This window comes from Molossus molossus, unplaced genomic scaffold (assembly GCF_014108415.1).
Source record: "Molossus molossus isolate mMolMol1 unplaced genomic scaffold, mMolMol1.p scaffold_m16_p_5, whole genome shotgun sequence".
In the NCBI taxonomy this organism is placed as follows: domain Eukaryota; kingdom Metazoa; phylum Chordata; class Mammalia; order Chiroptera; family Molossidae; genus Molossus; species Molossus molossus.
In genome coordinates, this window is record NW_023425388.1 from 69,756,999 (window position 1) to 69,780,644 (window position 23,646).

Consider the following 23,646-nt stretch of genomic DNA (forward strand, 5'->3'; position numbering starts at 1 on the left):
CTTCGATTATGGGCTTTCGGGGACAGGTGCTCACCAGATGCAAGAGAATATAGGGCCCTAAATGAAGGTTTCCCTGCAGGTGCCTATTAATAAGAGAGGAATTTGAATAAACAACAAAATCTAGATGTTGCTGGATTTAACCCTCAGAATGGGAGTTCTACAGAATGATTGTCTATGACTCAGATTATTAAAAGTGACCAGCAGAGTCCAACCGGTGTGGCTCGGTGGCTGAGCATTGACCCATGCACCAAGAGGTCACCGGTTAGATTCCCAGTCAGGACACATGTCCAGGTTGTGGGCCCGATCCTCGGTGGGGAGCATGCAGGAGGTGGCCAGTTGTTGTTCTCTCTCATCAATGTTTCTATCTCTCTCTCCTTCTTCCTTCCTCTCTCTATAAAAAAAAAAGTGATCAGCACAAAAACTTACTAGACTCTTCCAAAGCTCACTGGGTACTCTCAACTTTAACCCATTTAAAAATCACAGTGATAAGGGAAGATAGTTATTATTCCTGTTTTGCTGAGAAAAAACAGTGAAGCACTTCAGTGACAGTAGATATTTATGGCCTGACCTGCTCTATATGCTTAAAATTTACCCACTTAGACATTATAACTACCCACTGAAGTAGATACTGTTATAGTCTTTATTGTACAGATGCAGAATCCCAGGCACAGAGAGGTTAAGCAAATGTCCCCAAACCACAGAATGATCATGTGATGGAACCAGAATACAGAGAAGAAAACTGACTCCTTGGCCTCAACCCTTTAACACCCACCACGCTGCCTTCCTTGCTAAGTAACTTGCCTAAAACCACAAAACTATGGGACCTGTGACTTTTCCACTTCACCACTGACAAGAAAATGGGGATCTTGAGTTATAGTGTGATTTAGAAGATTTATTTTTCAAAACTGATTGAGATTCTTGGAAAGATCTTAGGAACGTCATTTCCAAGCATTATAAATAGTCCTGAGATTGATCCGAACTCCAGCTATGACTGAGATAGAAATCAAGTTCCCCCCTGGTCTCAGCTTCAACTTTAGTCTCTTTTTGGAATTTGTCTCCCCTTTTTTCCATTTATTTCTTCTATGTAAATGTAGAGATGACACAGTCAATGTGACAAAAGCAGCACAGATTGTCCTAGAAGTGACTGTTTGTCGAGGTGTGTTCAACACTCAATTTAGGTGTAGAAAGAAGGTGCTGCTCCTTCTACACTTTCCCTTCTCCTCACCTGTGCCATCTGCACGGAATACATGTTTATGATTCTTCAAGGAGGTGATCCTGAAAATACAGTGATGCATGTATCATATATATATATCTGTAAAAATGCATGTGGCTGGGCAAGGGGGTCCCTAGTGATAGTAAGAGACAAAAAGCATCCCCAGGGAGGCCTTTTCATTGCTCCAGGGGTGAAATGGCCTGCCTGGCTTTACTATTTGCCCCATGGATTCTCTTTTGCTCTTCTAGGTGATAAATTATTCTAATAAGTGATACCCAATCACAGAAAGGGTGGTTTGTTCAATATGGCATGTGCAAATAACTACTGCCAATTGAGAATTTGGGGAAATATATAATTGATCAGAAAGTCTGGGTAATAATACATAATCAGTGGATGTCATCACACTCTATAAAAAGGTAAACTGACTTAGAGAAATCAGTATTTTCCTTTACAGCCATTTCTGTATATGATGTTTTCTTCCTCTGTATCAACTCTACCATGAGAGAATTTGAGTATAAGAGTAGATAATTGTTTCAGATCCTATGAAATGTTTCCATGTAGATCACCTCATTTTATTCATAGAACTACCCCAAGAGTGGTTCTAAGAGGTTGGGGAAAGTATCATTAGCCTCATTTTACTTACAGAAAAGGTAAATGACTTACCTGTGTTCCAATAGGAAACATGCTGAAGGACAGAACTAAAATAATCTTCAGGAATTAACAGTAAATTTTCTACCCTAACGCTCCATCAGCAATGTGCAGATTTCTGAATCATTGTGACTAGTAACAGATTCACACAGATCCGGTTCCTGTGGTTTATTACCTCTGTGTTCTCCCCTCTCTTGAATGTCCACCACTACTTTGTGTGTGTGTACACACGTGCATACAGGCACTTGTATATGAATGTGTGCAAAGGAGGTAGAGTGAGAGGATATGATCCTACCATATAGATACTGTCATGGTGTTCTCTGGACTAAAATTCAGTATAAATCTAGAGTATAAATCATCAAATCAAGATTGGTTTCTGGTTCAAGAGGATTATGATCAAGAGAGTAGTCATGCATAGGAACAAAAGAATGAGGCCAAGAGAGTAGGCAGGAGTCAATGCCAGAAGTCAAGTGTGGAAAGAAGTAAAGATGTGAGCAAGTCAGCTAGAAAGTAGAAACTTCTTGTTATCATCAAGACTTTGCAAGACACCTAAGGTTAAGTAATGAACCTCCACAATTCTCTGATTTCCTACTGAGTTTATTTTTTTGTTGTTGTTGTTATAGATGTTTCTCCTTTTTTCCCCCCATTGACACCCTCCTCTCTATTCCCTGCCACCTTGTCCCCAGCTTTGTTGTCTATGTCTATTGATTATGCATAAATGCATATAAGTTCTGTGATTTATTCCCCCCCCCCCCCGAGGAATGTCAGTCTGTACCCTGTTTCTATGTTTCTGGGTCTATTTTGTTCATCAGTTTGTTTAGTTCATTATATTCCATAAATAAGTGAGATCATATAATATTTGTCTTTCTCTGCTTGGCTTGTTTTGCTTAGGATAATACTTTCCAGGTCCCTTCATGTCGTCTCAAAGGATAAGAGATCTTTCTTTCTTACAGCTGCATAGTACTCCATTGTGTATATTTACCACAGCTTTTTTATCCACTTGTCTACTGATGGACACTTGGGCTGTTTCCAGATCTTAGCTATTGTAAATAGTGCTGCTATGAACATAGGGGTGCATATATTCTTCCTGATTGGTGTTTCAGGCTTCTTAGGGTATATTCCTAGAAGTGGGATCACTGGGTCAAATGGAAGATCAATTTTTCATTTTTTGAGGTAACACCATATTGTTTTCCATAGCGGCTGCACCAGTCTGCATTCCCACCAGCAGTGTACTAGAGTCCCCTTTTCTCCACACCCTCACCAGCACTTGTTTGATGATTTGTTGATGGCGGCCATTCTGACAGGTGTGAGGTGATACCTCATTGTTGTTTTAATTTGCATCTCTCTGTTGATTAGTGACATTGAACATTTTTTTATATGTCTCGTGGCCATTTGTTTGTCTTGTTTGGAGAGGTGTCTTTTTAGGTTCTCTGCCCATTTTTTAATTGCATTCTTTTTCTTTTGTTGAGTTGTGTGAGTACTCTATATATTTTGGAAATTAACCCCTTATCTGATGTGTCATTGGCAATTATGCTCTTCCATATAGTAGATTTCCTTTCCATTTTGATGGTTGTTTCTTTTGCTGTGCAGAAGCTTTTTTAGTTTGATGTAGTCCCATGTGTTCATTTTTTCTATTGTTTCTGTTGCCTTAGGTGATGTATTAGTGAAAATTCTGCAGTGACTGAGTTTATTCTTAGAACATGGTAACAAAACAGAGATTATCTAAAATGATTAGTAAATCAAAATTATTTAAATGTGTTTTTTAACAAAGTTTTTTATTTTTAAAAAATGTTTGCATATGTGTTGTTGAAATTCACTGTGCTTAAAATAATATGACAAAGTCAGACTACAGACTTCTGACTCAGGAGAATCTGGGATAGTTCCATGATACTTGATTTCATCCTCAGTTTAGAACTTTTCCTGGTTCCAAACTTTAATGTTGGGAATTACTTCCCAGATCAAGTCTATTTGCTTCTAGAGGATAATAAGTCTATGAGTTTTATTAATTTACTAAAGGTTTATTTGTAGGGTTAAAATGGCAAAGCAAACAAAATCAAAATAAATGGCCAACGCATTCTTGAAAACTTTTTTCCCATTCCACATCTCATAAAAGAAGGAAAATCACAAATATAAAAAAAATAAATAAAATAAACAAACATATAACCAGAACACCACTAGTCATTATTGTATTTTCTCTGTCACGAAGAAGCATGTGCCTATGAAAAAACACTACTGCACTGTAGATGTTTATTTCATGTTTCCAGAAATTTAAACCAAGAACCACAGTCACAGTCAGGGTTTTTCAACTTTGATCCTGTCAGCATTTTAGATGGAATACGCCTTTGTTGAGGGAGGGTGTCCTTTACATTGTAGCTGTTTAGCAGCTTTCTTGGCCTTTACCCACTAGATGCCAGTGGCAACCTCCCCCATCCAGTTGTTTTAACCCAATAATGTCTCCAAATGTTGTCCAGTCTCATCTGGAAACACAAATTGCCCTCACTTGATAGCCATTCATCTAATTGTTTTTTTTCTTAATTTCAGAAACAAATCTCCGTACCCATCCAGTTCTACTTCTCTCAGTCCTTATAATTAAAAAGTTATGAGGGTAGATAACTAGTGGGAGCATAAATAAAATGTGATTTATTTGTTATCAATGTTGTTATGTAGTCTTGAGAAATAGTGGGAAATTTAACTTTGGATGAATTCTAATGCTAAATTGGTACATCCTTAGTAACCAATAATGTTTGTTAAAAAATAAAGTGGAGCTAGCTGGTGTGGCTCAGTGGTTGAGCATCAACCCATGCACCAACAGGTCATAGGTTCGATTCCTATTCAGGGCACATGCCCCAGTGGGGGGCATGCAGGAGGCAGCCAATCAATGTTCTCTCTCATCTATGTTTCTATCTCTCTCCCTCTGCCTTCCTCTCTCTGTAAAACCAATTAAGAAAAAAAAAATTTTTAATTAAGTGATATTTTCTAGTAACAATGAATAGGCTTAATATCTGGTAGATGTGTATCACTTACATCATGGCAAACTGTCAGTAAATATGCCATTGAGCAATCAAATGGTATAAACTGAACTTATTCTGCCTCCAAATAGATTCATAGTTTTGGAAACATAATCCCAAAACTTACGCCATAAGAGTAGAATTGTCAATGTACCAGTTTGTATAAGTGTGCATAATATACTTTGTGTAAAATGTTCACAGAGATTCAATGCTTGAGATTTTTATGGGTGCATTGATTTTTGTGTGACAGTTTTATGAAATTAGATATACTGAAAAGGGAAGATGTAAGTGTGTTTGCTTGCCTTTCCTGTTATTTTTTTTTTAATGCTCATTTTTACAATGTCATTGATTCATAGTTAAGATAAGTAACCCATCTGATATTTTTGGGTTGTGGTTAAAATGGGCAATCCACTAAATGTTTATCTAGTGCTTTATGCTTCGTTTTGCTGTTTTTCACATACAATATAGATTATTTTATTCCCAAGGGTGATCTTTTTTCTATAGTGGAAACACTGAGCACATTTTTTCTCTTTTGCTTTCACGTTAATACCACACTCAATAATTCTCTTTAAATGTTGCCTTCATATGTGATAATTTTATTTATTTATTAAGAAAAGTTAAAATAGTTATCCCTCTATTCTGTACCTTTTAGATAATTAACACATATTTGATAATTGACCTAATAGCAATGTTACATTAAATTCATTTAATTAGTCCACATTTTAGTGCACGCCTACTCTGGACATGGTGGGTTTATGTTGCTAGGCCTGTTAGGGCTCCATAGGTGCATTCCAAGAGGCTCACTGTCAATAATAATTTTACAAGGAAAGATTAGTACAAATAACTCTAATGCAATGTGGATTTTAATGAAGCTATAAGAAGGAACCAAGTAAAGGAATGGGATACTAATGAGAGAAGGTATCCTGGAGAGGTGGCGCCCTGTGCTTCATCCCGTGTCTTCAGCTGCCTGCTGGAAATCCCACCTAGAGGGGAGGGACGAACTCTGTCCCTTTCCTCTTGGCAGCAACACCCACTCTCTTTAGAGTGCTATCCTGTCCACATCCTGGAATGATTTGCAACATCTTGAGCTCCTGGAGAAACATTCTATTAAATCCAAACAACCCATACCATGGACAGATTTTTAAAATACATCTCTTTACACTTTCCCTGATTTAGTGAAGGATGATTTTGGAGATAAAGTCATGAGGCATCCAGTTTTGAAGTAGATTGTCCCGTACTGAAGCAGCTCTGAGTGGGGGGTAATCCATTATTACCATAGCATGATGGCTTAGCAGGAGAATTCTCATTTCCTCTATAGGCCAGCCGGACACACAGTTAAACCAATGCACCTCTTAGATGCAAGCTCATTATGCTTACTGGCTAGTCAGTGAGTGCATGCTGGGAACCTGGGTCTGTATTTAATCAGCATTTCCTCATTTCCAAATAGTCAGGCATTCTGTGACTGCCATGTGTGACTGGTTATTTTCATTTAACAAATAAATTCTACAAATTGAGACTATTTGACTCTTACCACATTTTTTTCTTATGTATACTTTTTATGGTTTAAAATATTTACTACCTTATATAAAAACTCCAAAATTAATTAGTTCTGAAATTGTGTTATTCTTTTGCTTATTTCTCAGTATAAAAGTTTTAGTCACATTGTAGAAAGATGATTTTCTACTTAATAGTGTCAATACATTTACTTTGGAACTGTTGATTATATAAAAAACAACAACAAGTATTTGGAGGAGTGGTTTTCTTTTAAGAAATACTACATTGTGTTCTGGTGCTTGGAGTTGGCTAACTGTACTGAGTTAGTAAAAAAAGTGAACGTAAGTGTATGTTTTGAATTCTAATACACCTTTAACTTATTTGGACATAAAAGACAAATTTAAAAGTTAAATATGAATGAACACAATGTAAAAATAAGGAGTTATGTAGATTGTCATAGCAAAATTTCCACATAATACATTGATTCAAGTAGGTGCATTTTCATGGATCTGGCAATTTTGCTGAAATAGTCAATAACTTCTTTAGATAAGATAGCTCTGTATCCTTTCAGAGAGTAATTTGGAGTAATGATATGTGTGGTAATTTTAAGTTTTCCTTGGACAAAAATTGCTAAAATATCAAAAGGACCCTAAAGACGTGACTTAGAAACTACCTTGTGATGATAAGAAAATTCTCCCAATTCCTTTGTGGAGTTTGGGATTAGGGTGGGGGTGGGGTAGAATATAACGTAGGTAATCATATGTCTTGTGTCCACACTGTGACACCCTTAGTTCACATGACACGCAATTACCAGACATTTACTGTTTTATACCAGATTAGTTTTGGGAGGTACCTTAATGAATTAGGTAAAATCTTGGTCTTTATTTGATTGATGAGCCATTTTTGTGTATAATGTATTACATGGTATCTTTTTCCAAAATGAACATATTAGGTCCATATACTGGGCTAAACAGCATTCAAAGTACATCTCTGTGATATCTGTTTGCTGCTGTGTTGAGCTGTGTAAATGAAAAAAGTGCAAGTAGAAATGAGATAGAAGATTTAAAATGCATTTATAGAGGTACAGTTCCAATTTTCTCAGTAGAAAGTAAAAATGTAGTAAATCTACATGAACAACTTCATTTATGATCTAGAAGACAGCAAACAGCCTATTCATTAATTCATAAGCGATTCTAAGTTGATAAGTACCACAAGCATCACCAAGGACAGAAATATGATGCCATAAAAGAACAGAACAGGAAGAGTAAAATTGAGTCTGGAAAGAAGCAGCAAGTATCCATGAAGTTAGCTTTGCACTCCCTCATGGAGAAGTTTGAATTAGCAAATGCATCTGATCAATCCCAGTAATATCTGTATGGTAGAGAAACATGTCTTGAGTAATAGAGATACTAAATGATACCTTAATTTGCCTGTGTTTAAGAAAATAAATAGGTTGAGAAGAAACAAAACACCTGCATAACAAGGCACCCAACTAATTAAACAAAATAATCATCCTAAATAAAATACATAATTCAACAAAAATTTATGAGGTAAGAAGGTCTTTTGTACCACCGGAATTTTTAAAAGACTCAGCCTTTCTCCTTCTTATGAAAGATACGAATTGACCTCTATGTCCCTACATTGGACAGCCTGTGGATAGGACATCAGCTTCCTGTCTATGCATGGGTATGGAATCTCTATCTCTGGTTGTTCTGACCTGAGAGGAAAGCTTAGTTTGACTTGGTTTGGAAAATACAGGAGAATGTGGTGTTTTAATTGTTTTGCTGTCATGTTCCTGGCTCTTTCCGTCCATCCTTCATGCCCCAGAGTGCTGAACAGCTGGCTCTGCAGCAGTGAACAGGGTCTAGGACAATCTTCCTGTGGGGCTGACATAAATCTTGCCAAACTGATACAGAGAGAATTTTTTCTTTGCTTGTTTTTTTTTTTTTATTTCCAGATTCTTGATAGAATTGAAGAGAACTACATCACATGAAGTATTTACCCCTTCTCCACTAATCTGTGTTCTTTGCCCCTTTCTTTCAAGTTTCAGGGAGAGATTCTTTTGGGTTTCTAAAATAAGTAGTCAGTCATTCAAATAAACTATTTTCCTTCATCTTTCTTGAAATAGAAACAACAAAAGTGGTTTCTTCGTCGCCCATAAAAGATTGAATTCGTTCTAATGTGGTCAGAAATGCTGGTAGCAAGCTGTCTCTCCAGCAGACAACCTGCTGCCCTCAGCAGCTGCAATGAGGCTTAGGCAAGATGATGCTAGCTTTGATTACCTCAATGCAACACCTATCCACTTATTGGGACCTGCTCACGCACATCTCCCTGGAATGGGCGTTCCAAACTCATACAGATCAGATGCAAACTCTGAAATCTAGTCTACATTCTATGGTGGTAGGGCATAACTTGAATATCCCATCACATAAGACTTTAGGAAATAGTTGTGGAAGAATAAGTACAATTCAGAATTGAGTAAATGTGCCACATTATCAATCATCTAATTCTCAAAGTTACTTAAACAGATGGAGTTCTGTGTGAATGACCTTTTCCTAGACAAGAAGATAAGCCAGTGGGAAATCAATACCCATTTAACTTTATTTGCCTGTATTACTCATACTCAGATTGTTTATTGCTGAATTGAGTTTAATATAATAACATCTATCTGTTGAGTGGTAATTAGGTCTTTCAGGAGAACAAGTGATACTTAAGACTCTAAGAGAGTACATAGCAATGGTTCATCCTGTATGTAATTATTTTTCTCGACTGGTCTTGTTGAGTCTAATCCTGTGGAGCATGAATGCGGATGCAGGCATGGCTGAGGCTCTAATGTTTTTATTCTTCTCTGACAGGTGTGTTGTAGAGGACAAGAACTCGAAGGTGGCCTGGTTGAACCGTTCTGGCATCATTTTTGCTGGGCATGACAAGTGGTCTCTGGACCCCCGAGTTGAGCTGGAGAAACGCCATTCTCTGGAATACAGCCTTCGAATCCAGAAGGTGGATGTCTATGATGAGGGTTCCTACACGTGCTCTGTTCAGACACAGCATGAGCCCAAGACCTCCCAAGTTTACTTGATCGTGCAAGGTAAGAGAAGGATGGGTTAGGTTGGTGATAAAGGAAAGGTGGGAGACACTGAATTATCATGATGACAAAATACTTGTATAATCCTTTCTGGGAGAGAAAAAAGGAAAAATTTTAAATACGTTATGGCACTTAAGTATCTGTTTTCTCTCTAAAAGGATACTTAAAATGAGAGGACTAAGGAGAATGTAGAGATTTGAGTCTTGCCACAGTGAGCCAGTACCCTTGGTGAGAATGTTTTCTCCTATCCCTGAGTGTGAAAACACACAGCAAAGGCCACAGCTGTTGGAAGGAAGTTGAAACAGGAGCATAAGCACACACAAAGCTTAGAACCATGTCAAGTCCTCTCATGCAGTGAAGTATGGCCTACTTTGCTGAAGGTTTGATTTTTACCTGTCCTCAGCCTTAAAATATGTCACTAATTACCTGTTTTTATTATAGTAAATGTTGTTTGGAAAAGTAAACATTTCCACAGTCCTTGACATCCTCTCAGCTGGCCAGCTTTCTATGTAGTTTGTGTCTCCATCTAATGGCAACTTATTTGTGAGCAAACCCAGTGACAAGGATCTGCATAGTCATTGGGGGCAATCTGCTTCTAGATTAGGTTCCAAAGACACATCTGAGTCACCGTTTTACAGGATGAAAACCCTTAATGGCATATACATGCCCCCAAACTATAGCTCTCTTGGGCCCCTTACCCCATAATTGCAGAATGAGAACAAAACTGATCAGCTGCATGATTTTATTACAAGCAAAGTCAAACCACCGGCAGTTTCAATCCATTTAACGAGATCTAAGCATCAACAAATATTAGGGCTGTGTTCATGTATTCTTGATTTACAATTTTATGTAAATTTAATGCAAATTAGGCATGGCCCTAGGGCTTCTGTCAAGATTCCAATGCAGTCAGTAGTGTGGCAAAGTTTGACTGTAGCTTCTATTAATGTGTATGGAATTGATTATTGCAGCATTTAAATTATTGCTCTTCTAACTCCTCTGATTAATAGGTTGAAACTGGAGTAAAATATATCAGAGGCTGCCTGGTGCAGGGGTGGTATAGTCATGTGACCTCCATCTTGGTCCATTTGCAATGGCTGACAGCTTCATTTTATTGCTTTTAAAAGGCATGTCTACTGACTTGCAGAATTCCTATCACAACCAAAGCATAGAATGCTTTCCTTTTACTTTAGTAGAGAGTACTCGAGATCCCATAACAACAGACACCAGGGCTTGGATCTCAGGAAGCCCATTTAAAATGTTTAAACATAACTAGAAAATTATAAATATGTAAATGGGTTAATTTATCATTTTCTTCAAAACATAAACACACATTCTGCCTCTCTTTCTCTTCCTCCTCGCCCATTATATGTGTGCATACACACACATACATACACACACACACCTCAAAAATCAAAGAAGTTCTACTTCATTGAATAGCAGAAAAAGGGAAGATAAGGTCTTTAGAACAGATTTTATCTAATGACCAGTTTTACATTATATTATGAGGTTGCTACACAATCAGTATTTGTACCTTTAATGTCATTGGAAAGCCACTAGAAGCCATGCTAGAAATTATGTATTGCCTTATACTGAATAAAATAGGACAATCTAAGTAGTACATTCCTTGGTCTCTAGATGAGGAAACAAAAGTTCATTAAAATTAGGGTCCTTGATCAAGATCACACAGAGAATTCAGGGATCAGTTTAGAGTAAAACCAACCTAGAGTCAAATCTGAAGCACTTTCTACTAGAATGAAAAAATTTTATTATCATTTTAAGAATAATATGCTTTCTCTTTTTCTTAGACATTTGTACACTTTTTAGCTATGATCACCCTGTGAAGGTTAGAGCTAGAACTGGGTTAGATGGTGCTGTGCACACCTCCATGCCATGTCATCAAAAGTATAATTAACTTAAATTTAACTTAATAGTAAGAGATAGGTGAATCTACTATGTGCCAGGTACTATTTATTCCTTGTCTCATTTAATTCTAATAATATTATTAAGTAGGTGTTAATAACTTTATTATAAATATGGAAAAACTTAAAGTTCAGGGTTAATTAAGAACTTGCTGAAGACTCCCTGTTGGCTGAGAACAGGGTTTCTACTCCATATCTGTTCGATTCAAGATGTTATTAAATTTTTGTCTTAATCATGTTTGTTTGAAAGAGAAAATGAGCAGCAAAGCCTGTTCTTATAAGGGAGATGAAGAAAGGATTGTCTCTTCCTTGAGCCTGAGTCATGGAGGGGCATTTTCGGACAAGTATATTGATGTTGGCATTTGATCTTTAACACTGATGGCCGAACCACTTCCCCGTAGGCCATTCGATTTTGTGATTATGTCAGGGTTCCAGCCCTGTATGCTGTTTGTTCCCACTGCTTCCTGCTCCATGCCTCAACTCTGAGGGTTTCTACCACTTCAGGGGTTCTGCTTCTGGGTATGGCTGCCATCCTTCTGTTCTCCAACCCCACAGCACCTTCCTTCCGAATAGCAGGGTCTTTTGAGTATTTCAAGTTCTGCCTTGCTCACTCTCCATGGTTTCTGCAAGTTCAACTTAACTAGTTGTTAAGTAAATACTGTATTCTGTTTCCTTGCCTACCCTTTGAGGCCACCCTTTGCTCAAAGAGGGTCTGAGATACACTAAAGAAAGCAGTTCAAAAGTCAGCTGTGCATACACACTGGTTTGACACTCAGCTTTTCTTCTAGCTACTTAAATAAATTTGGGGGTAAACCACTTAATTTCTCTAGGCTTCTTCTTTTTTTTTTTTTTTCATATGTGAAATACAGGTAGAGTTAACATTTTAAATCCCATAAATTTATTGTGAGGATTAAATTAGATGATCTATGTAAGTTTCTAGTCTGGTGCCTGGAGAGCATGAGTTCTCAGACAATAGACATTGCTGCTGCTGCTGCTGCTGCTACAGTATCTTTCAGAAGGCTCACTCTGTCCCTGGGGGTGCTACCCAGTGTCCAACAGCTGATGCCCTTGCCTGTTACTTTATGGAGGCTCTGGGCTTTTATATTGGGTCATTCCAGGCTTTTTCCTTTAGCACCCAGTCTTTAACTTTACTTCTTTAGGATTCTAAAGACTTCTTAGAGCAGTATCACTTTTAAGTTCTTAGCTACATTTATTATAGATGTTTGAGGATAATATGTTACCTTTACTTTTTTCCTGTTTTTCTTTATTGAATTTATTGGAGTGACATTGGTTAATAAAATTTTATAGGTTTCAGGTGTACAATTCTATGATACATCATCTGTGTATTGTATTGTGTGTTCATCACCCCAAGTGAAGTCTCCTTCCATCACTATTTATCCCCCCTTTACCTTCTACTACCTCCCTCCACCCCCCTTGCCCTATGGTAAGCATCATACCATTGTCTTTTAAATTAGTGGTACCTCTCCAAGAATTTCTAATTAAGAAGTTTTGGGGTGATGCTTGAGAATTTAGATTTCTAACAAGTTCTCAGATGAGGCTTATGCTATTGGTGTGGGGAATCACACTTTGAGAACCAGTGCTTTAAAAGAGTCATGTCCCTTAAAAACATCTGGGGAAGTAATCCTGCATAATTTCATTTGATTTCAGACAGTGCTACACCCGCAAATATGTCAAAAACAAATTGTGTTGGGCATGAGACAGAGAACAGGTAAATTGACAAATAGTTTAACTTTCTCTTAGGCTGATTACCTAGCCTAGTCCTGTGGAAAGAAAATCTCCTCTTTTTCTAAACTGTCCATTTTCAAGTATCAAAGCTGGGGGAAGAGAAAGGAAAAAGAAAGGTTGAGACACAATAACTGCTCTAGAATTCAAAAATCTTTATAAATGTTTAAGTGTCTGAACTCCCTCACATTTCCCCTGGCGCGTCCTTCCTTCCTTTTGTCTATATTCCCACCATGCTAGTGACTTTGCAACATCTCTAACATTTTCTTTCTTATTTTGTTGACTATTTTTCACAAGTGAGTTTTATCAGTTCGTGAGGGTCATTACATGCAAAATATCCTATGTTTAAATAAATATCCTTCATGCTTTTCTAAACTCAATCTTTACCTACATGACATCTCCACACACCTTCCTCATGAGGTACACAGGTAAAAGTTTTTGCATCAGCAAATATACAAATCAGTAATGACCTCTGGAATCACTTGTGTTCAGTGGTATTAAATATTGTATCACTGGAAGCCAAGGCTTTTCACATTTATACATGCATTTTAGATAATATATTGTGGGACCCATTCCTAAAGCAATGTAAATCTGGATCCTATATGATCTTCTTGGCAGATTCTAAGATCAAAGATTAAGAACATATCACCTTGCCCTAGCTAGTTTTTCTCAGTGGTTAGAGCATCAGCCCATGGACCAAATGACCATGGCTTCAATTCCAATCCAGGACATGTACCTGGGTTGCCAATCTCTGGCCCTGGTCAGAGTCTTGCGGGAGGCAACCAATTGATGTGTCTCTCTCATATCAATATTGCGCTCTCTCTCTCTCTCTCTCTCTCTTTCTTCCCCCTCATCCCTCCCTTCTTTTCACTCTCTCTAAAAAATCAGAGGAAAAGTATCCTCAGGTAAGAATTAACCAAAACAAAAGAAAGAAAATATCACCTTTAACTTCAATAAAATAAACATAGTACTCTGACATCATTCTCTTTAATAATGCCAATTTCTTCTCCAAAAATTACTCTGCTACGATTTCCTGTTTTTTTTTTCTGATCATGCCACAGATGGAAACACTTGTATTAAGGCAATATATAGCTCTCTATCCTTTTAAAAAAAAATGTTTATTACAGTTATTGGAGTGACATTGGTTAATAAAATTATAAAGGTTTCAAATGTACAATTCTATAATACATCATCTGTGTATTGTATTGCGTATTCATCACCCCAAGTCCAGCCTCATTCTATCATTGTTTATCCCCCTATACCTTCTTCTACCTGCCCCCCTGCCCACCTCTTTTCTCTGGTAATCACTATACTGTTGTCTGTGTCTTTTTGTGGAGTTTTTTTACTTAATTTTTTCACTTTCACCCAGCTCCCCAAGACCCCTCCCTTCTGACAGCTGTCAGTCTGTTCTCTGTATCTATTAGTCTGGTTTTATTTTGTTTGTTAGTTTATTTTCTTCACTAGATTTGACATGTAAGTGAAATTATATGGTATCTGTCTTTCTCAGACTGGCTGATTTCACTTAGCATAATACTTTCCAGGTCCATCCATGCTGTCGCAACTCACCAGAGGATATGTTTTATTGATTTTAGAGAGGGAGAGAGAAATGAGAGAAACATCAATAGGTTGCCTCCTGTACCCACCCTGACTGAGGATCTAACCCACAATCTAGGTATGTACCCTGATCATGAATTGAACCCTACTCCAACCAATTGAACCACCTAGCCAGGGCTAAGATTTTCTTCTTTTTTTATGGCCAAGTAACATTTCATTGTGTAAATGTACCATAGCTTTTTCTATCCACACATCTATTAATGGGTATTTGGGCTGCTTTCAAACTTGGCTTTTGTAAATAATGCTTCAATGGACAGAGGGGTGTATATATTCTTTCGAATTAGTGTTTTGGGTTTCTTCATCTGTATTCCCAGAAATAGAATCTCTAGGTCATAAGACAATCTGTTTTTAATTTTATGAGGTAAGTCCATACTATTTTCCACAGTGCTGTACCAATCTACATTCCCATCAGCAGTACATAAGGGTTCCCTTTTCTCCACGTTCTCACCAACACTTGCTGGTTGTTGATTTATAGATGGGAGTCATCCTGACATGTGTGAGGTGATATCTCATTGTGATTTTAATTTGCATTTGTCTGATGATTAGTGATCCTAAGCTTATTTTCCTATCTCTAATGACCATCTGTATGTCCTCTTCGGAGAATTGTCTGTTCAGGTCTTTTGCCCATTTTTTAATTGGATTGTTTATGGTTTTTGTGTTGAAATTTATAAGATTTGTATAAATTTTGGATATTAACCCCTTATCAGATGTATCTTTGGTAAATATGTTCTCACATTCAGTGGGTTGTGTTTTCATTTTGTTGATTTTTTTTTTTTTTTTTTTTTGCCAATATTCTACTAATCTTGCATCCCCAGAATAAATCCCACTTGATCACGGTGTTTGATCTTTTTAATATATTGCTGGATCTGGTTTGCTAATGATATGTTGAAGATGTTAGCATCTGTGTTCAACAGGGATATTGGCCCATAATTTTATTTCTTTGTGGTGTCTTTATCTGGTTTTGGAATTAGGATAATGCTGGCATAAAATGAGTTTGAGAGTCTTCCCACCTCTTGAATTTTTTTAAACAGTTTGAGAAGGACAGGTGTTAGTTTTTAGTTCTTCTTTGAATGTTTGGTAAAAGTCACCTGTGAAGCTATATGGTCTAGGACTTTGAACCTGAGAGTGTTTTGAAGACAGTGTTTTTCTTTATATGATCCTTGCATAACCTGCAAAAAGTCAGCATTTGGATTTATTATACTTGTCAAAATTCAGATTCCTGAGAATGACTCCAAGAGCAATTAAATCATATTCTCTGAGGATGCAACCAATATTTGCAAATACATTTTGATAAGCAGTTAATTCAGATACACTTGAATAGCCAGGAACTACTGTTGTAGGGATCTATGCAATCAATAAGAGGGATTTGCTGCTGCTGCTTGCCTGCCCATTTTCCTGTATGACATAGTATCACATTATATCTAAAACTCTGAGGAGTAGGTACTACATAGAGCCTTGTAATAAAAAATTAAAGATAAAATAAACCTGTATGATCATTGAAAGCAGAGATTAATCTCATGTTCTTGAGGCCAAAGAAATAATGGAAATAGTGGCTCAAAAAATGAGATTTATTAAAAAAACTGTAACATTAAGAGTTTCCATATGTGTGTGAATATAAAAAATATTCTGACATGACAATATTTTAAAGGTGTGAGCCTTTATTTAAATATCTCATTCACCATACCGATTACTTCTGGTCAAGATGGCGGCATAGATAAACACAGTACTTGCCTCCTCCCACAACCACATCAAAATTACAACTAAACTACAGAACAATCATCATTCAGAAACACTTGAAATCAAGTTTATAGGAAGCCCTACAACTACAAAATAAAAGAAGCCATATTTAGCCCAGTGTAGCTCAATGGTTTAGCGTCAACCCATGCACCAAGAGGTTGCTGGTTCAATTCCTGGTCAGGACACATGCCCAGGTTGTGGGTCAAACCCCCAGTGTAGGGTATGTAGGAGGTGACCAAGCAATGTTCTCTCTCATCGATGTTTCTATCTCTTACCCTTTCCCTTCCTCTCTCTCTAAAATCAATAAAGAAAAAAAAAGAAGCCACTGGTAGGAGGGGTGGAGGTGAGGACAGGATGGTCCCACATCCACGTGTGGTGGATAAAAATCAGGAGGGCTTCCTCAGTTCTGAAGGTCCTCCCTGAGGAGTGAGGGGTCCCTGTCCCACACCAGCACTCCCAACTCAGGGTTCCAGTGCCAGGAAGAGAAGTCCTCATAAGTTCTGGCTGTAAAAACAAGCAGAAATTGAAGCTGAACATTGATCATATTTTTAATTACTTACATGACATTATTCTTGACTTTGGTACCCATACCAGAGTGGTCATTTCCATGTTGAGTTCTTTGCTCTCTCTTTTTATGCTACTCTGATTTGGTTAACATTGTTTTAGAAATGCCTTACTCCTCATACACTAACATTGGAAATCATTTTTTTAAAAAAACAGAAATGTATTTCTAAGTTTATATTTAAATGTCACTATAATATTAAGTAGAATTTCAGAAAATTTTCTCAGCACTATAACTCAAATTACATACATGGATTGTGAATATCTCTCCAATTTGTAAGAAAATTCATTGCATAATTACCTTAATTGAATCAACTTAATTGTGTGAAAAAAAATGAAAGCGGGACTCCTTGTGAGATAAAACATGTTTGGTGTTTCTTTTCCAATCCACACATTTAAAAAGCCATAATTTCTTTATCTCTTATTGACTTACAGAATATCTATATTGACCTACAGTTGTAATGTTTGTAGATTCCCTTTTAAGTTGATAATAAAAAACTCAAATGTTAAAAAACACAAATTTAATTTTTTTTTTTCAAATCTTTATTGTTGGATGTAAAATGTATTACAGATGTTCCACATTTTTCCCCCGTTGACCCCCTCCTCCTCACTCCCGCCCCCCTCCCACTTTTTCCCACACTATTGTCTATGTCCATTGGTTATGCATATGAGGTCTTTGGTTTATTTCTTCCCATCCCAACCCCTTTCCCTTTGAGGTTTGTCAATCTAGCAATGAATTTGTGCTTCTTAATCCCTTCACCTTTTTCACCCATTCCCCCAATCCTCCTCCCAACTGGCAACCAACAAAATGTTCTCCGTATCTATGAGAATGTTTCTGTTCTACCTGTTCATTTTGTTTGTAGATTCCATTGTTGATAGATATGTATTCATTGCCATTTTGTTTGTTCATACATTTTATCTTTTTCTTCAAAAAGACCCTTCATCATTTCATATAATAACGGTTTGGTAGTGATGAACTCCTTTAACTTTTTCTTGTCTGGAAAAGTTTTTATATGTCCATCAATTCTAAATGACAGCTTTGCAGGATAGAGTAATTTTGGTTGTAGGTTCTTGGTTTTCATCACTCTGAATATTTCTTGCCACTCCCTTCTGGCCTGCAAAGTTTCTTTTGAGAAATCAGCTGACAGCCTAATGGGAACTCCCTTGTAGGTAACTAGCTGCCTTTCTCTTGCTGCTTTTAAGATTCTCTCTTTGTCTTGAACCTTTTGCATTTTGATGATGATGTGTCTTGGTGTGGGCCTGTTGGGGTTCATCTTGTTTGGGACTCTCTGTGCTTCCTGGACTTGTATGTCTGTTTCCTTCACCAAGTTAGGAAAGTTTTCTGTTATTATTGTTTCAAACAGGTTTTCAATTTCTTGTTCTCTCTCTTCTCCTTCCGGCACCCCCAAGATGCGAATGTTGGCACGCTTGAAGTTGTCCCAGAGGCTCCTTACACTATCCTCATTTTTTTGGATTCTTTTTTCTTTTTGCTGTTCTGATTGGGCATTTTTTGCTTCCTTATATTCCAAATCGATGGTTTGCTCCTTGGATTTACATACTCTATTATTGAAGCTGTGTAAATTATTCCTTATTTCAGTTAATGCCTCCTTCAATTCTAACTGTGTATCCATGATTTCTAACTGGTCCTTTTTTTTATGCTCTTGAGGCCCTCCCTAAGTTCACTGAGGTTCTCACTAAGTTCATTGAGCATCCTTATAAGCAGTATTTTGAACTCAGTATCTGTTAGGTTGCTTATCTCCATTTCGCTTAGTTCTTTTATTGGGGTTTTGTTCTGTTCTTTCATTTGGGACCTGTTTCCTTGTATCCTCATTTTGGCTGCCTCCCTGTGTTTGTTTCAGTGTATTACTTAATGAGAGGTATGGGGCTCGCTGAGACCCGATGCTGCTCGTTTGAAAGAATTTAGGAAAAACCTGAAGCAGGATCCAAGACCGGCCAATCCTATGGTTAAGCAAGTGGCAACAGCTTGGGTGGGCTTGAAAGTTGTGTGGGGCGGGGCCTCAGGGAGTCAGCAAGGTGGGGCTACCAGTGTGAGCCAGGTTGCTGGAGTCCCAGATATGGAGACTGTCTGCCGCCCCCGGAAAGGGGTCACCAAAGGAACAAAGGCCTCTTACGGCACGTTTGTCCCCGAGAAAGCCCCCTCTCCAGCCCTCGCTCCAGTGCCAAACAGCTCAGTTCTTCCCTGTATGTCTCTGGCGCCCCTCAAGCTGCCTCCCCTCCAAGCTTAGAGGGAGAGAGTCCGACAAGTCCATGCGCGGGCCTTTTAGGGAACTGCCTGGGGCTCCAGCCGCTTCAGCCTCCCTGAGCCTCAGTTCCCACTGGTTTTTCCAGCCAGAAGTTATGGGGACTTCTCTTCCTGGCACTGGAACCCTGACCGGGGCACCTGGTGGGGACGGGGACCCCTCAGTCCTCAGGAAGGACCTTCCCAGCCGCGGGAGCCTCCTGATTTTTATCCGCCACACTTGGGTGTGGGACCAGCCTGTGGTGCCACTGCCACCACCCCTCCTACCAGTCTGGATGTGGCTGCTGCTTTAATTCCGTAGTTGTAGGACATCCATTCAGCTTGATTTCAGGCGGTTTTGAATGATGGTTGTTCTGTAGTTTATTTGTAACTTTGATGTGGTTGTGGGAGGACGCGATACAGCGTTTACCTATGCAGCCATCTTGACCGGAAGTCCAAATTTAACTTTTTTTAATGAAAATACACCTAGGACTTATTGTTTCTACAATTCAGATTCTAAGAAGCATTTTACAATCCTATTAAACATTTTAGGTATGTATCCTCTTTCTCTCAATCATTGTCCTCTTTCCTTCTTTCATTACTTCCTTGGTTTTCCTTTCCCTTGCATCCTTCTTCTTCCCTTCCTTAATTACCATCATGTTGCATTGATTATTTTTACAATAACTTAACATTGCGTACAAAATTTCATACAAAAGGTGTGCCACAGCATTCTAATTAAACTTAGCCTGGAACTCTACACTTTTTTTTTTTGGTGGTGGTTCTTTTCTTTTCTTTTCTCTTTTCTTTTCTTTTCTCTTCTCTTCTCTTCTCTTCTCTTCTCTTCTCTTCTCTTCTCTTCTCTTCTCTTCTCTTCTCTTTTCTCTTTTCTTTTCTTATCCTCATCTGAGGACATTTTTTTGCATTTATCTTTAGATAGAGCGGGAGGGAGAGAGGGAGAAAGAGAGAAACATTGATGTGAGAGAAAGACCCATCAAGTGGTTGCCACCCACAGGACCCCAACGAGGGCTGGGGTGAAACTGCAACCGAGGTATACATGCCCTTAGAGGGAACCAAACCGGGTCTCTCTAGACTGGGGGCCGACATGGAGCTTTACACTTTTAAAGCATTCGAATAGTTATTTGAAATCTTTAGTTAGATTTTATCTGATGGTTAATTCTGTTGATTATTGAGAATCCTAATGATTAACTGAAATTCTCATTTGGATTTTACATGCTGAAGTCTACTAATTTTTCTACACTTCAGCTTAATTTTTCAGACAATAGCCCTTTGATTAACTGTTGATAGGTCAGGTTCAGACTTTAAAGATATCCCTATCCACATCAGCAATCAGACAACTAATATAGTGGAAAGAAATGAAACTTTTGTGTTAAATATTTGGGAACATTACCTCATAAAGTTTTAATTTGATGTTCCTTCTGTAGGAAGAATTTTACGTTTCATCTAGACCAGGTTCATCCACCTATAATTAATTCGTATCTCTAAGCTCTCTACATTTATATGCAATCCATCTTTTAGTTAAAATAAATCAACTTTTTATATCTATATACATTCTACTAACATGCATTTGTCCTTTTTGAAGATAAGGGGGGAAAAAAGGGATGAGAGACAAAATTATTTTAGTACCCAGAGTTAGGTCAGTGTAAAAACCCAAACTCCAGGGAAGGAAGAAAGCTACTTGAATGTTCAGTAATATTCAATAAGGATTTTAATACCTTACAGTCAGAACTTTGAAAGTGATTAGGAAGAATTTAGGGGTAGAGATTTATTCCATATTGAATCTGCATCTGCTAGGTAGTTTAGCTACACCTAGTCTGCATCATAAATTTTTTTTTTATTTATATTTACATACTAAAGTATGTGGCTACTCATAAATGTGCTAGTTTTTACACAGAAATTTCACCTATAAAGATAAGGATAGCTACACTTCCAAATATTGTAAAATATCACCAGAAGTCACCATACATCATCATCATCTATAGCATGGATATTTGCTATACATTACTAAAAACAAAGTAAATATAAAACAAAACAGTATACTCTTAAAAATATTAAACGTAACATTTAAATTTACATATGTAAAAGTCCAAAAAAAATGGCATGTATATTGATTTTTTTAAGATGTAGTACTTTTATTGTTTTCATTTTGTTATAAATAGATAACATTTATTTGGGAGCAATGACATGATTTGGGTTGTCTTTAAAATGTATTCAGTCCTAGGTCTGCCTCAATGGCAAAGTATACAAAGCACAGTAAGGTCCCTTCTATTTTTTCAGTCAGAGAGCTGTTAGCCAAGCTGGAGTATAGTGAGAGAGCAGCCCAACTTATGCCAGAACCTACCCAGGGAGGGTTTCTGAGTGGGGAGTGAGCACTACAGGGCACAGGGCTCATAAAAAAAAGGCATCTGAGTGGGGAGGCAGTCATGGAAGGTTAGCACATTGGCTGCATTGAAAGTAATTGAGAAAGTTAGTAGTATACAGAGAATAATCATAACCAGTTTCTCACTGTTAGAGAAATATAAATATGGAAAAACGGCAAGCTAAATGAACCCTGTGTTGCTCACTAGTGGATTGAAATTGGAGTTACTAGTGTTTATTCAAGAGTTTTAATAGAAGATAGATAGAAAGAAAAACATACAGATGTAAATATGTGTCTATATTTCCTAGTCTTGCCCATTGAGAGGGACTTGGAGTATATACACCCTAGTAGCAATGAGCATAACTAGCATCCAGATTTAATTTTTTTAATTTATTGATTGATGAGAGAGTGAGAGAGAGAAACATTGTTTTTCCACTTATTTATGGATTCATTGGTTGAGTCTTATATGTGCCCTGACCAGGGATCAAACCCACAACCTTGACATATTGGGAGAATGCTCTAACCAACTGAACTACCCGGCCAGGGCCAGATGTGATTTTAAAACATTACTCTTCACTAAAAGAGACAAGCCTTATCTGGAAAGATGGATGATTACAGGGCTGGGGCAAGGAAGAAACAATCAAAAGTATACAGAAACCAGCTTGAAGGGGACTTCCACTGGCCAATTCTGGGACAAGTTGGGTATCAAAATCCATAAAAGCAATATAGTAAAACACTGGTATAACTTAAGCAATAGTTACTAAAAATGAGAATATAACTCTTTCTTACAATAGAATGCCAGCTAATCAAGGTATAAGGAATGATAGAATTTGAAAATTATCATTTGGAAACCACTGCAAAAACAATTAATTCAGGCAAGAGACTTACATGGATTATAAAAGTAGTTGGTGAATGTAAGATAAGGACCGAGATTTTTATATAATCTCAAAGTAGCTCCCTACAAACTATTTATTAAGTATCAAGGGAAAAAAATTTTAAAGTTCAAAAGTAAAGAAATTTACCTCACACTATTCAAAAGTAACACTGCAAGTAACGGGACATTTTGGCATCTGTGCCAAATAATAGGATGCAGTGAGCAGAATACAGCATCACTTCTGTGATACTTCTCTTAAAACTTGAGTCTAATCATAAGACATTGGATAGACCCAAATGAGAGGACATCTAAAGAAAGACTGGCCTGTTAATTTAAATATATATCAAGGTCATGAAAGTCAGGAGAGACAGAGGAACTGCCCTAGACTGAAGGAGACTAGGAAGCTTGGCAACTGGATGTAATATATGATCTTACATAAAACCATCTCCTAGAAAAAATATTATTGGGACAATTGACAAAACCTGAAATGAGTCTCTGGGTAAAGAGTACATGGGAGTTCTTTGTATTATTCTTGCAATTTTTCTGTAAATCTGAAATTATTTCAAAACAAAAGTAAAATAGATGTCTTAAACACTAGTGAATCAAATCCAAAATTATATTAAATATAGCATAATCAAACAGGATTTTCCCAAACATAATCCATTATAAAGAAATATCTGAACAAAATATATTTCATCAAAATGTTAAAGAAGCCCTGGCTGGTATGCTCAGTGGTTAGAGCGTTGGCCTGCAGACCAAAGAGTTGCAGGTTCGATTCCAGTCAAGGGCATGTACCTCAGTTGCAGTTTGTTCTCAGTCCTGGTTGGGGTCATACAGGAGGCAAGCAGTCGATGTGTCTCTCTCACATCAATGTTTCTCTCTCTTTGTCCCTCCCTCCTTTTCACTCTATCTAAAAATCAATGGAAAAATATCCTTAGGTGAAGATTTTTTTAAAAAGTTAAAGGAGAAAAATTATGAGATAATTCCAATAACCAACAAAAATACATATGATATAATTCAACCAACCTCTATTTTTTTAATTATGCATAAATTTAGTGAACAAAATATAGAGGATATCTTTCTTAACATAAAAAAACTGGATAATTTAAACAGAAATATAGCAAACAGGAATAC

At 37.4% G+C, this 23,646-nt stretch overlaps 1 protein-coding gene across 2 annotated transcripts in view; it reads left to right on the forward strand.

Moving 5' to 3' along the window:
* LOC118616867 (limbic system associated membrane protein) overlaps positions 1–23,646 on the forward strand; it is a 662,882-nt gene that overhangs the window by 319,032 nt on the left and 320,204 nt on the right. For both annotated transcript variants that reach the window (XM_036242370.1, XM_036242369.1), the window contains exon 2: positions 9,219–9,451. In XM_036242370.1, the coding sequence (XP_036098263.1) occupies positions 9,219–9,451 (233 nt within the window). The remainder of the gene's footprint in view (positions 1–9,218; positions 9,452–23,646) is intronic.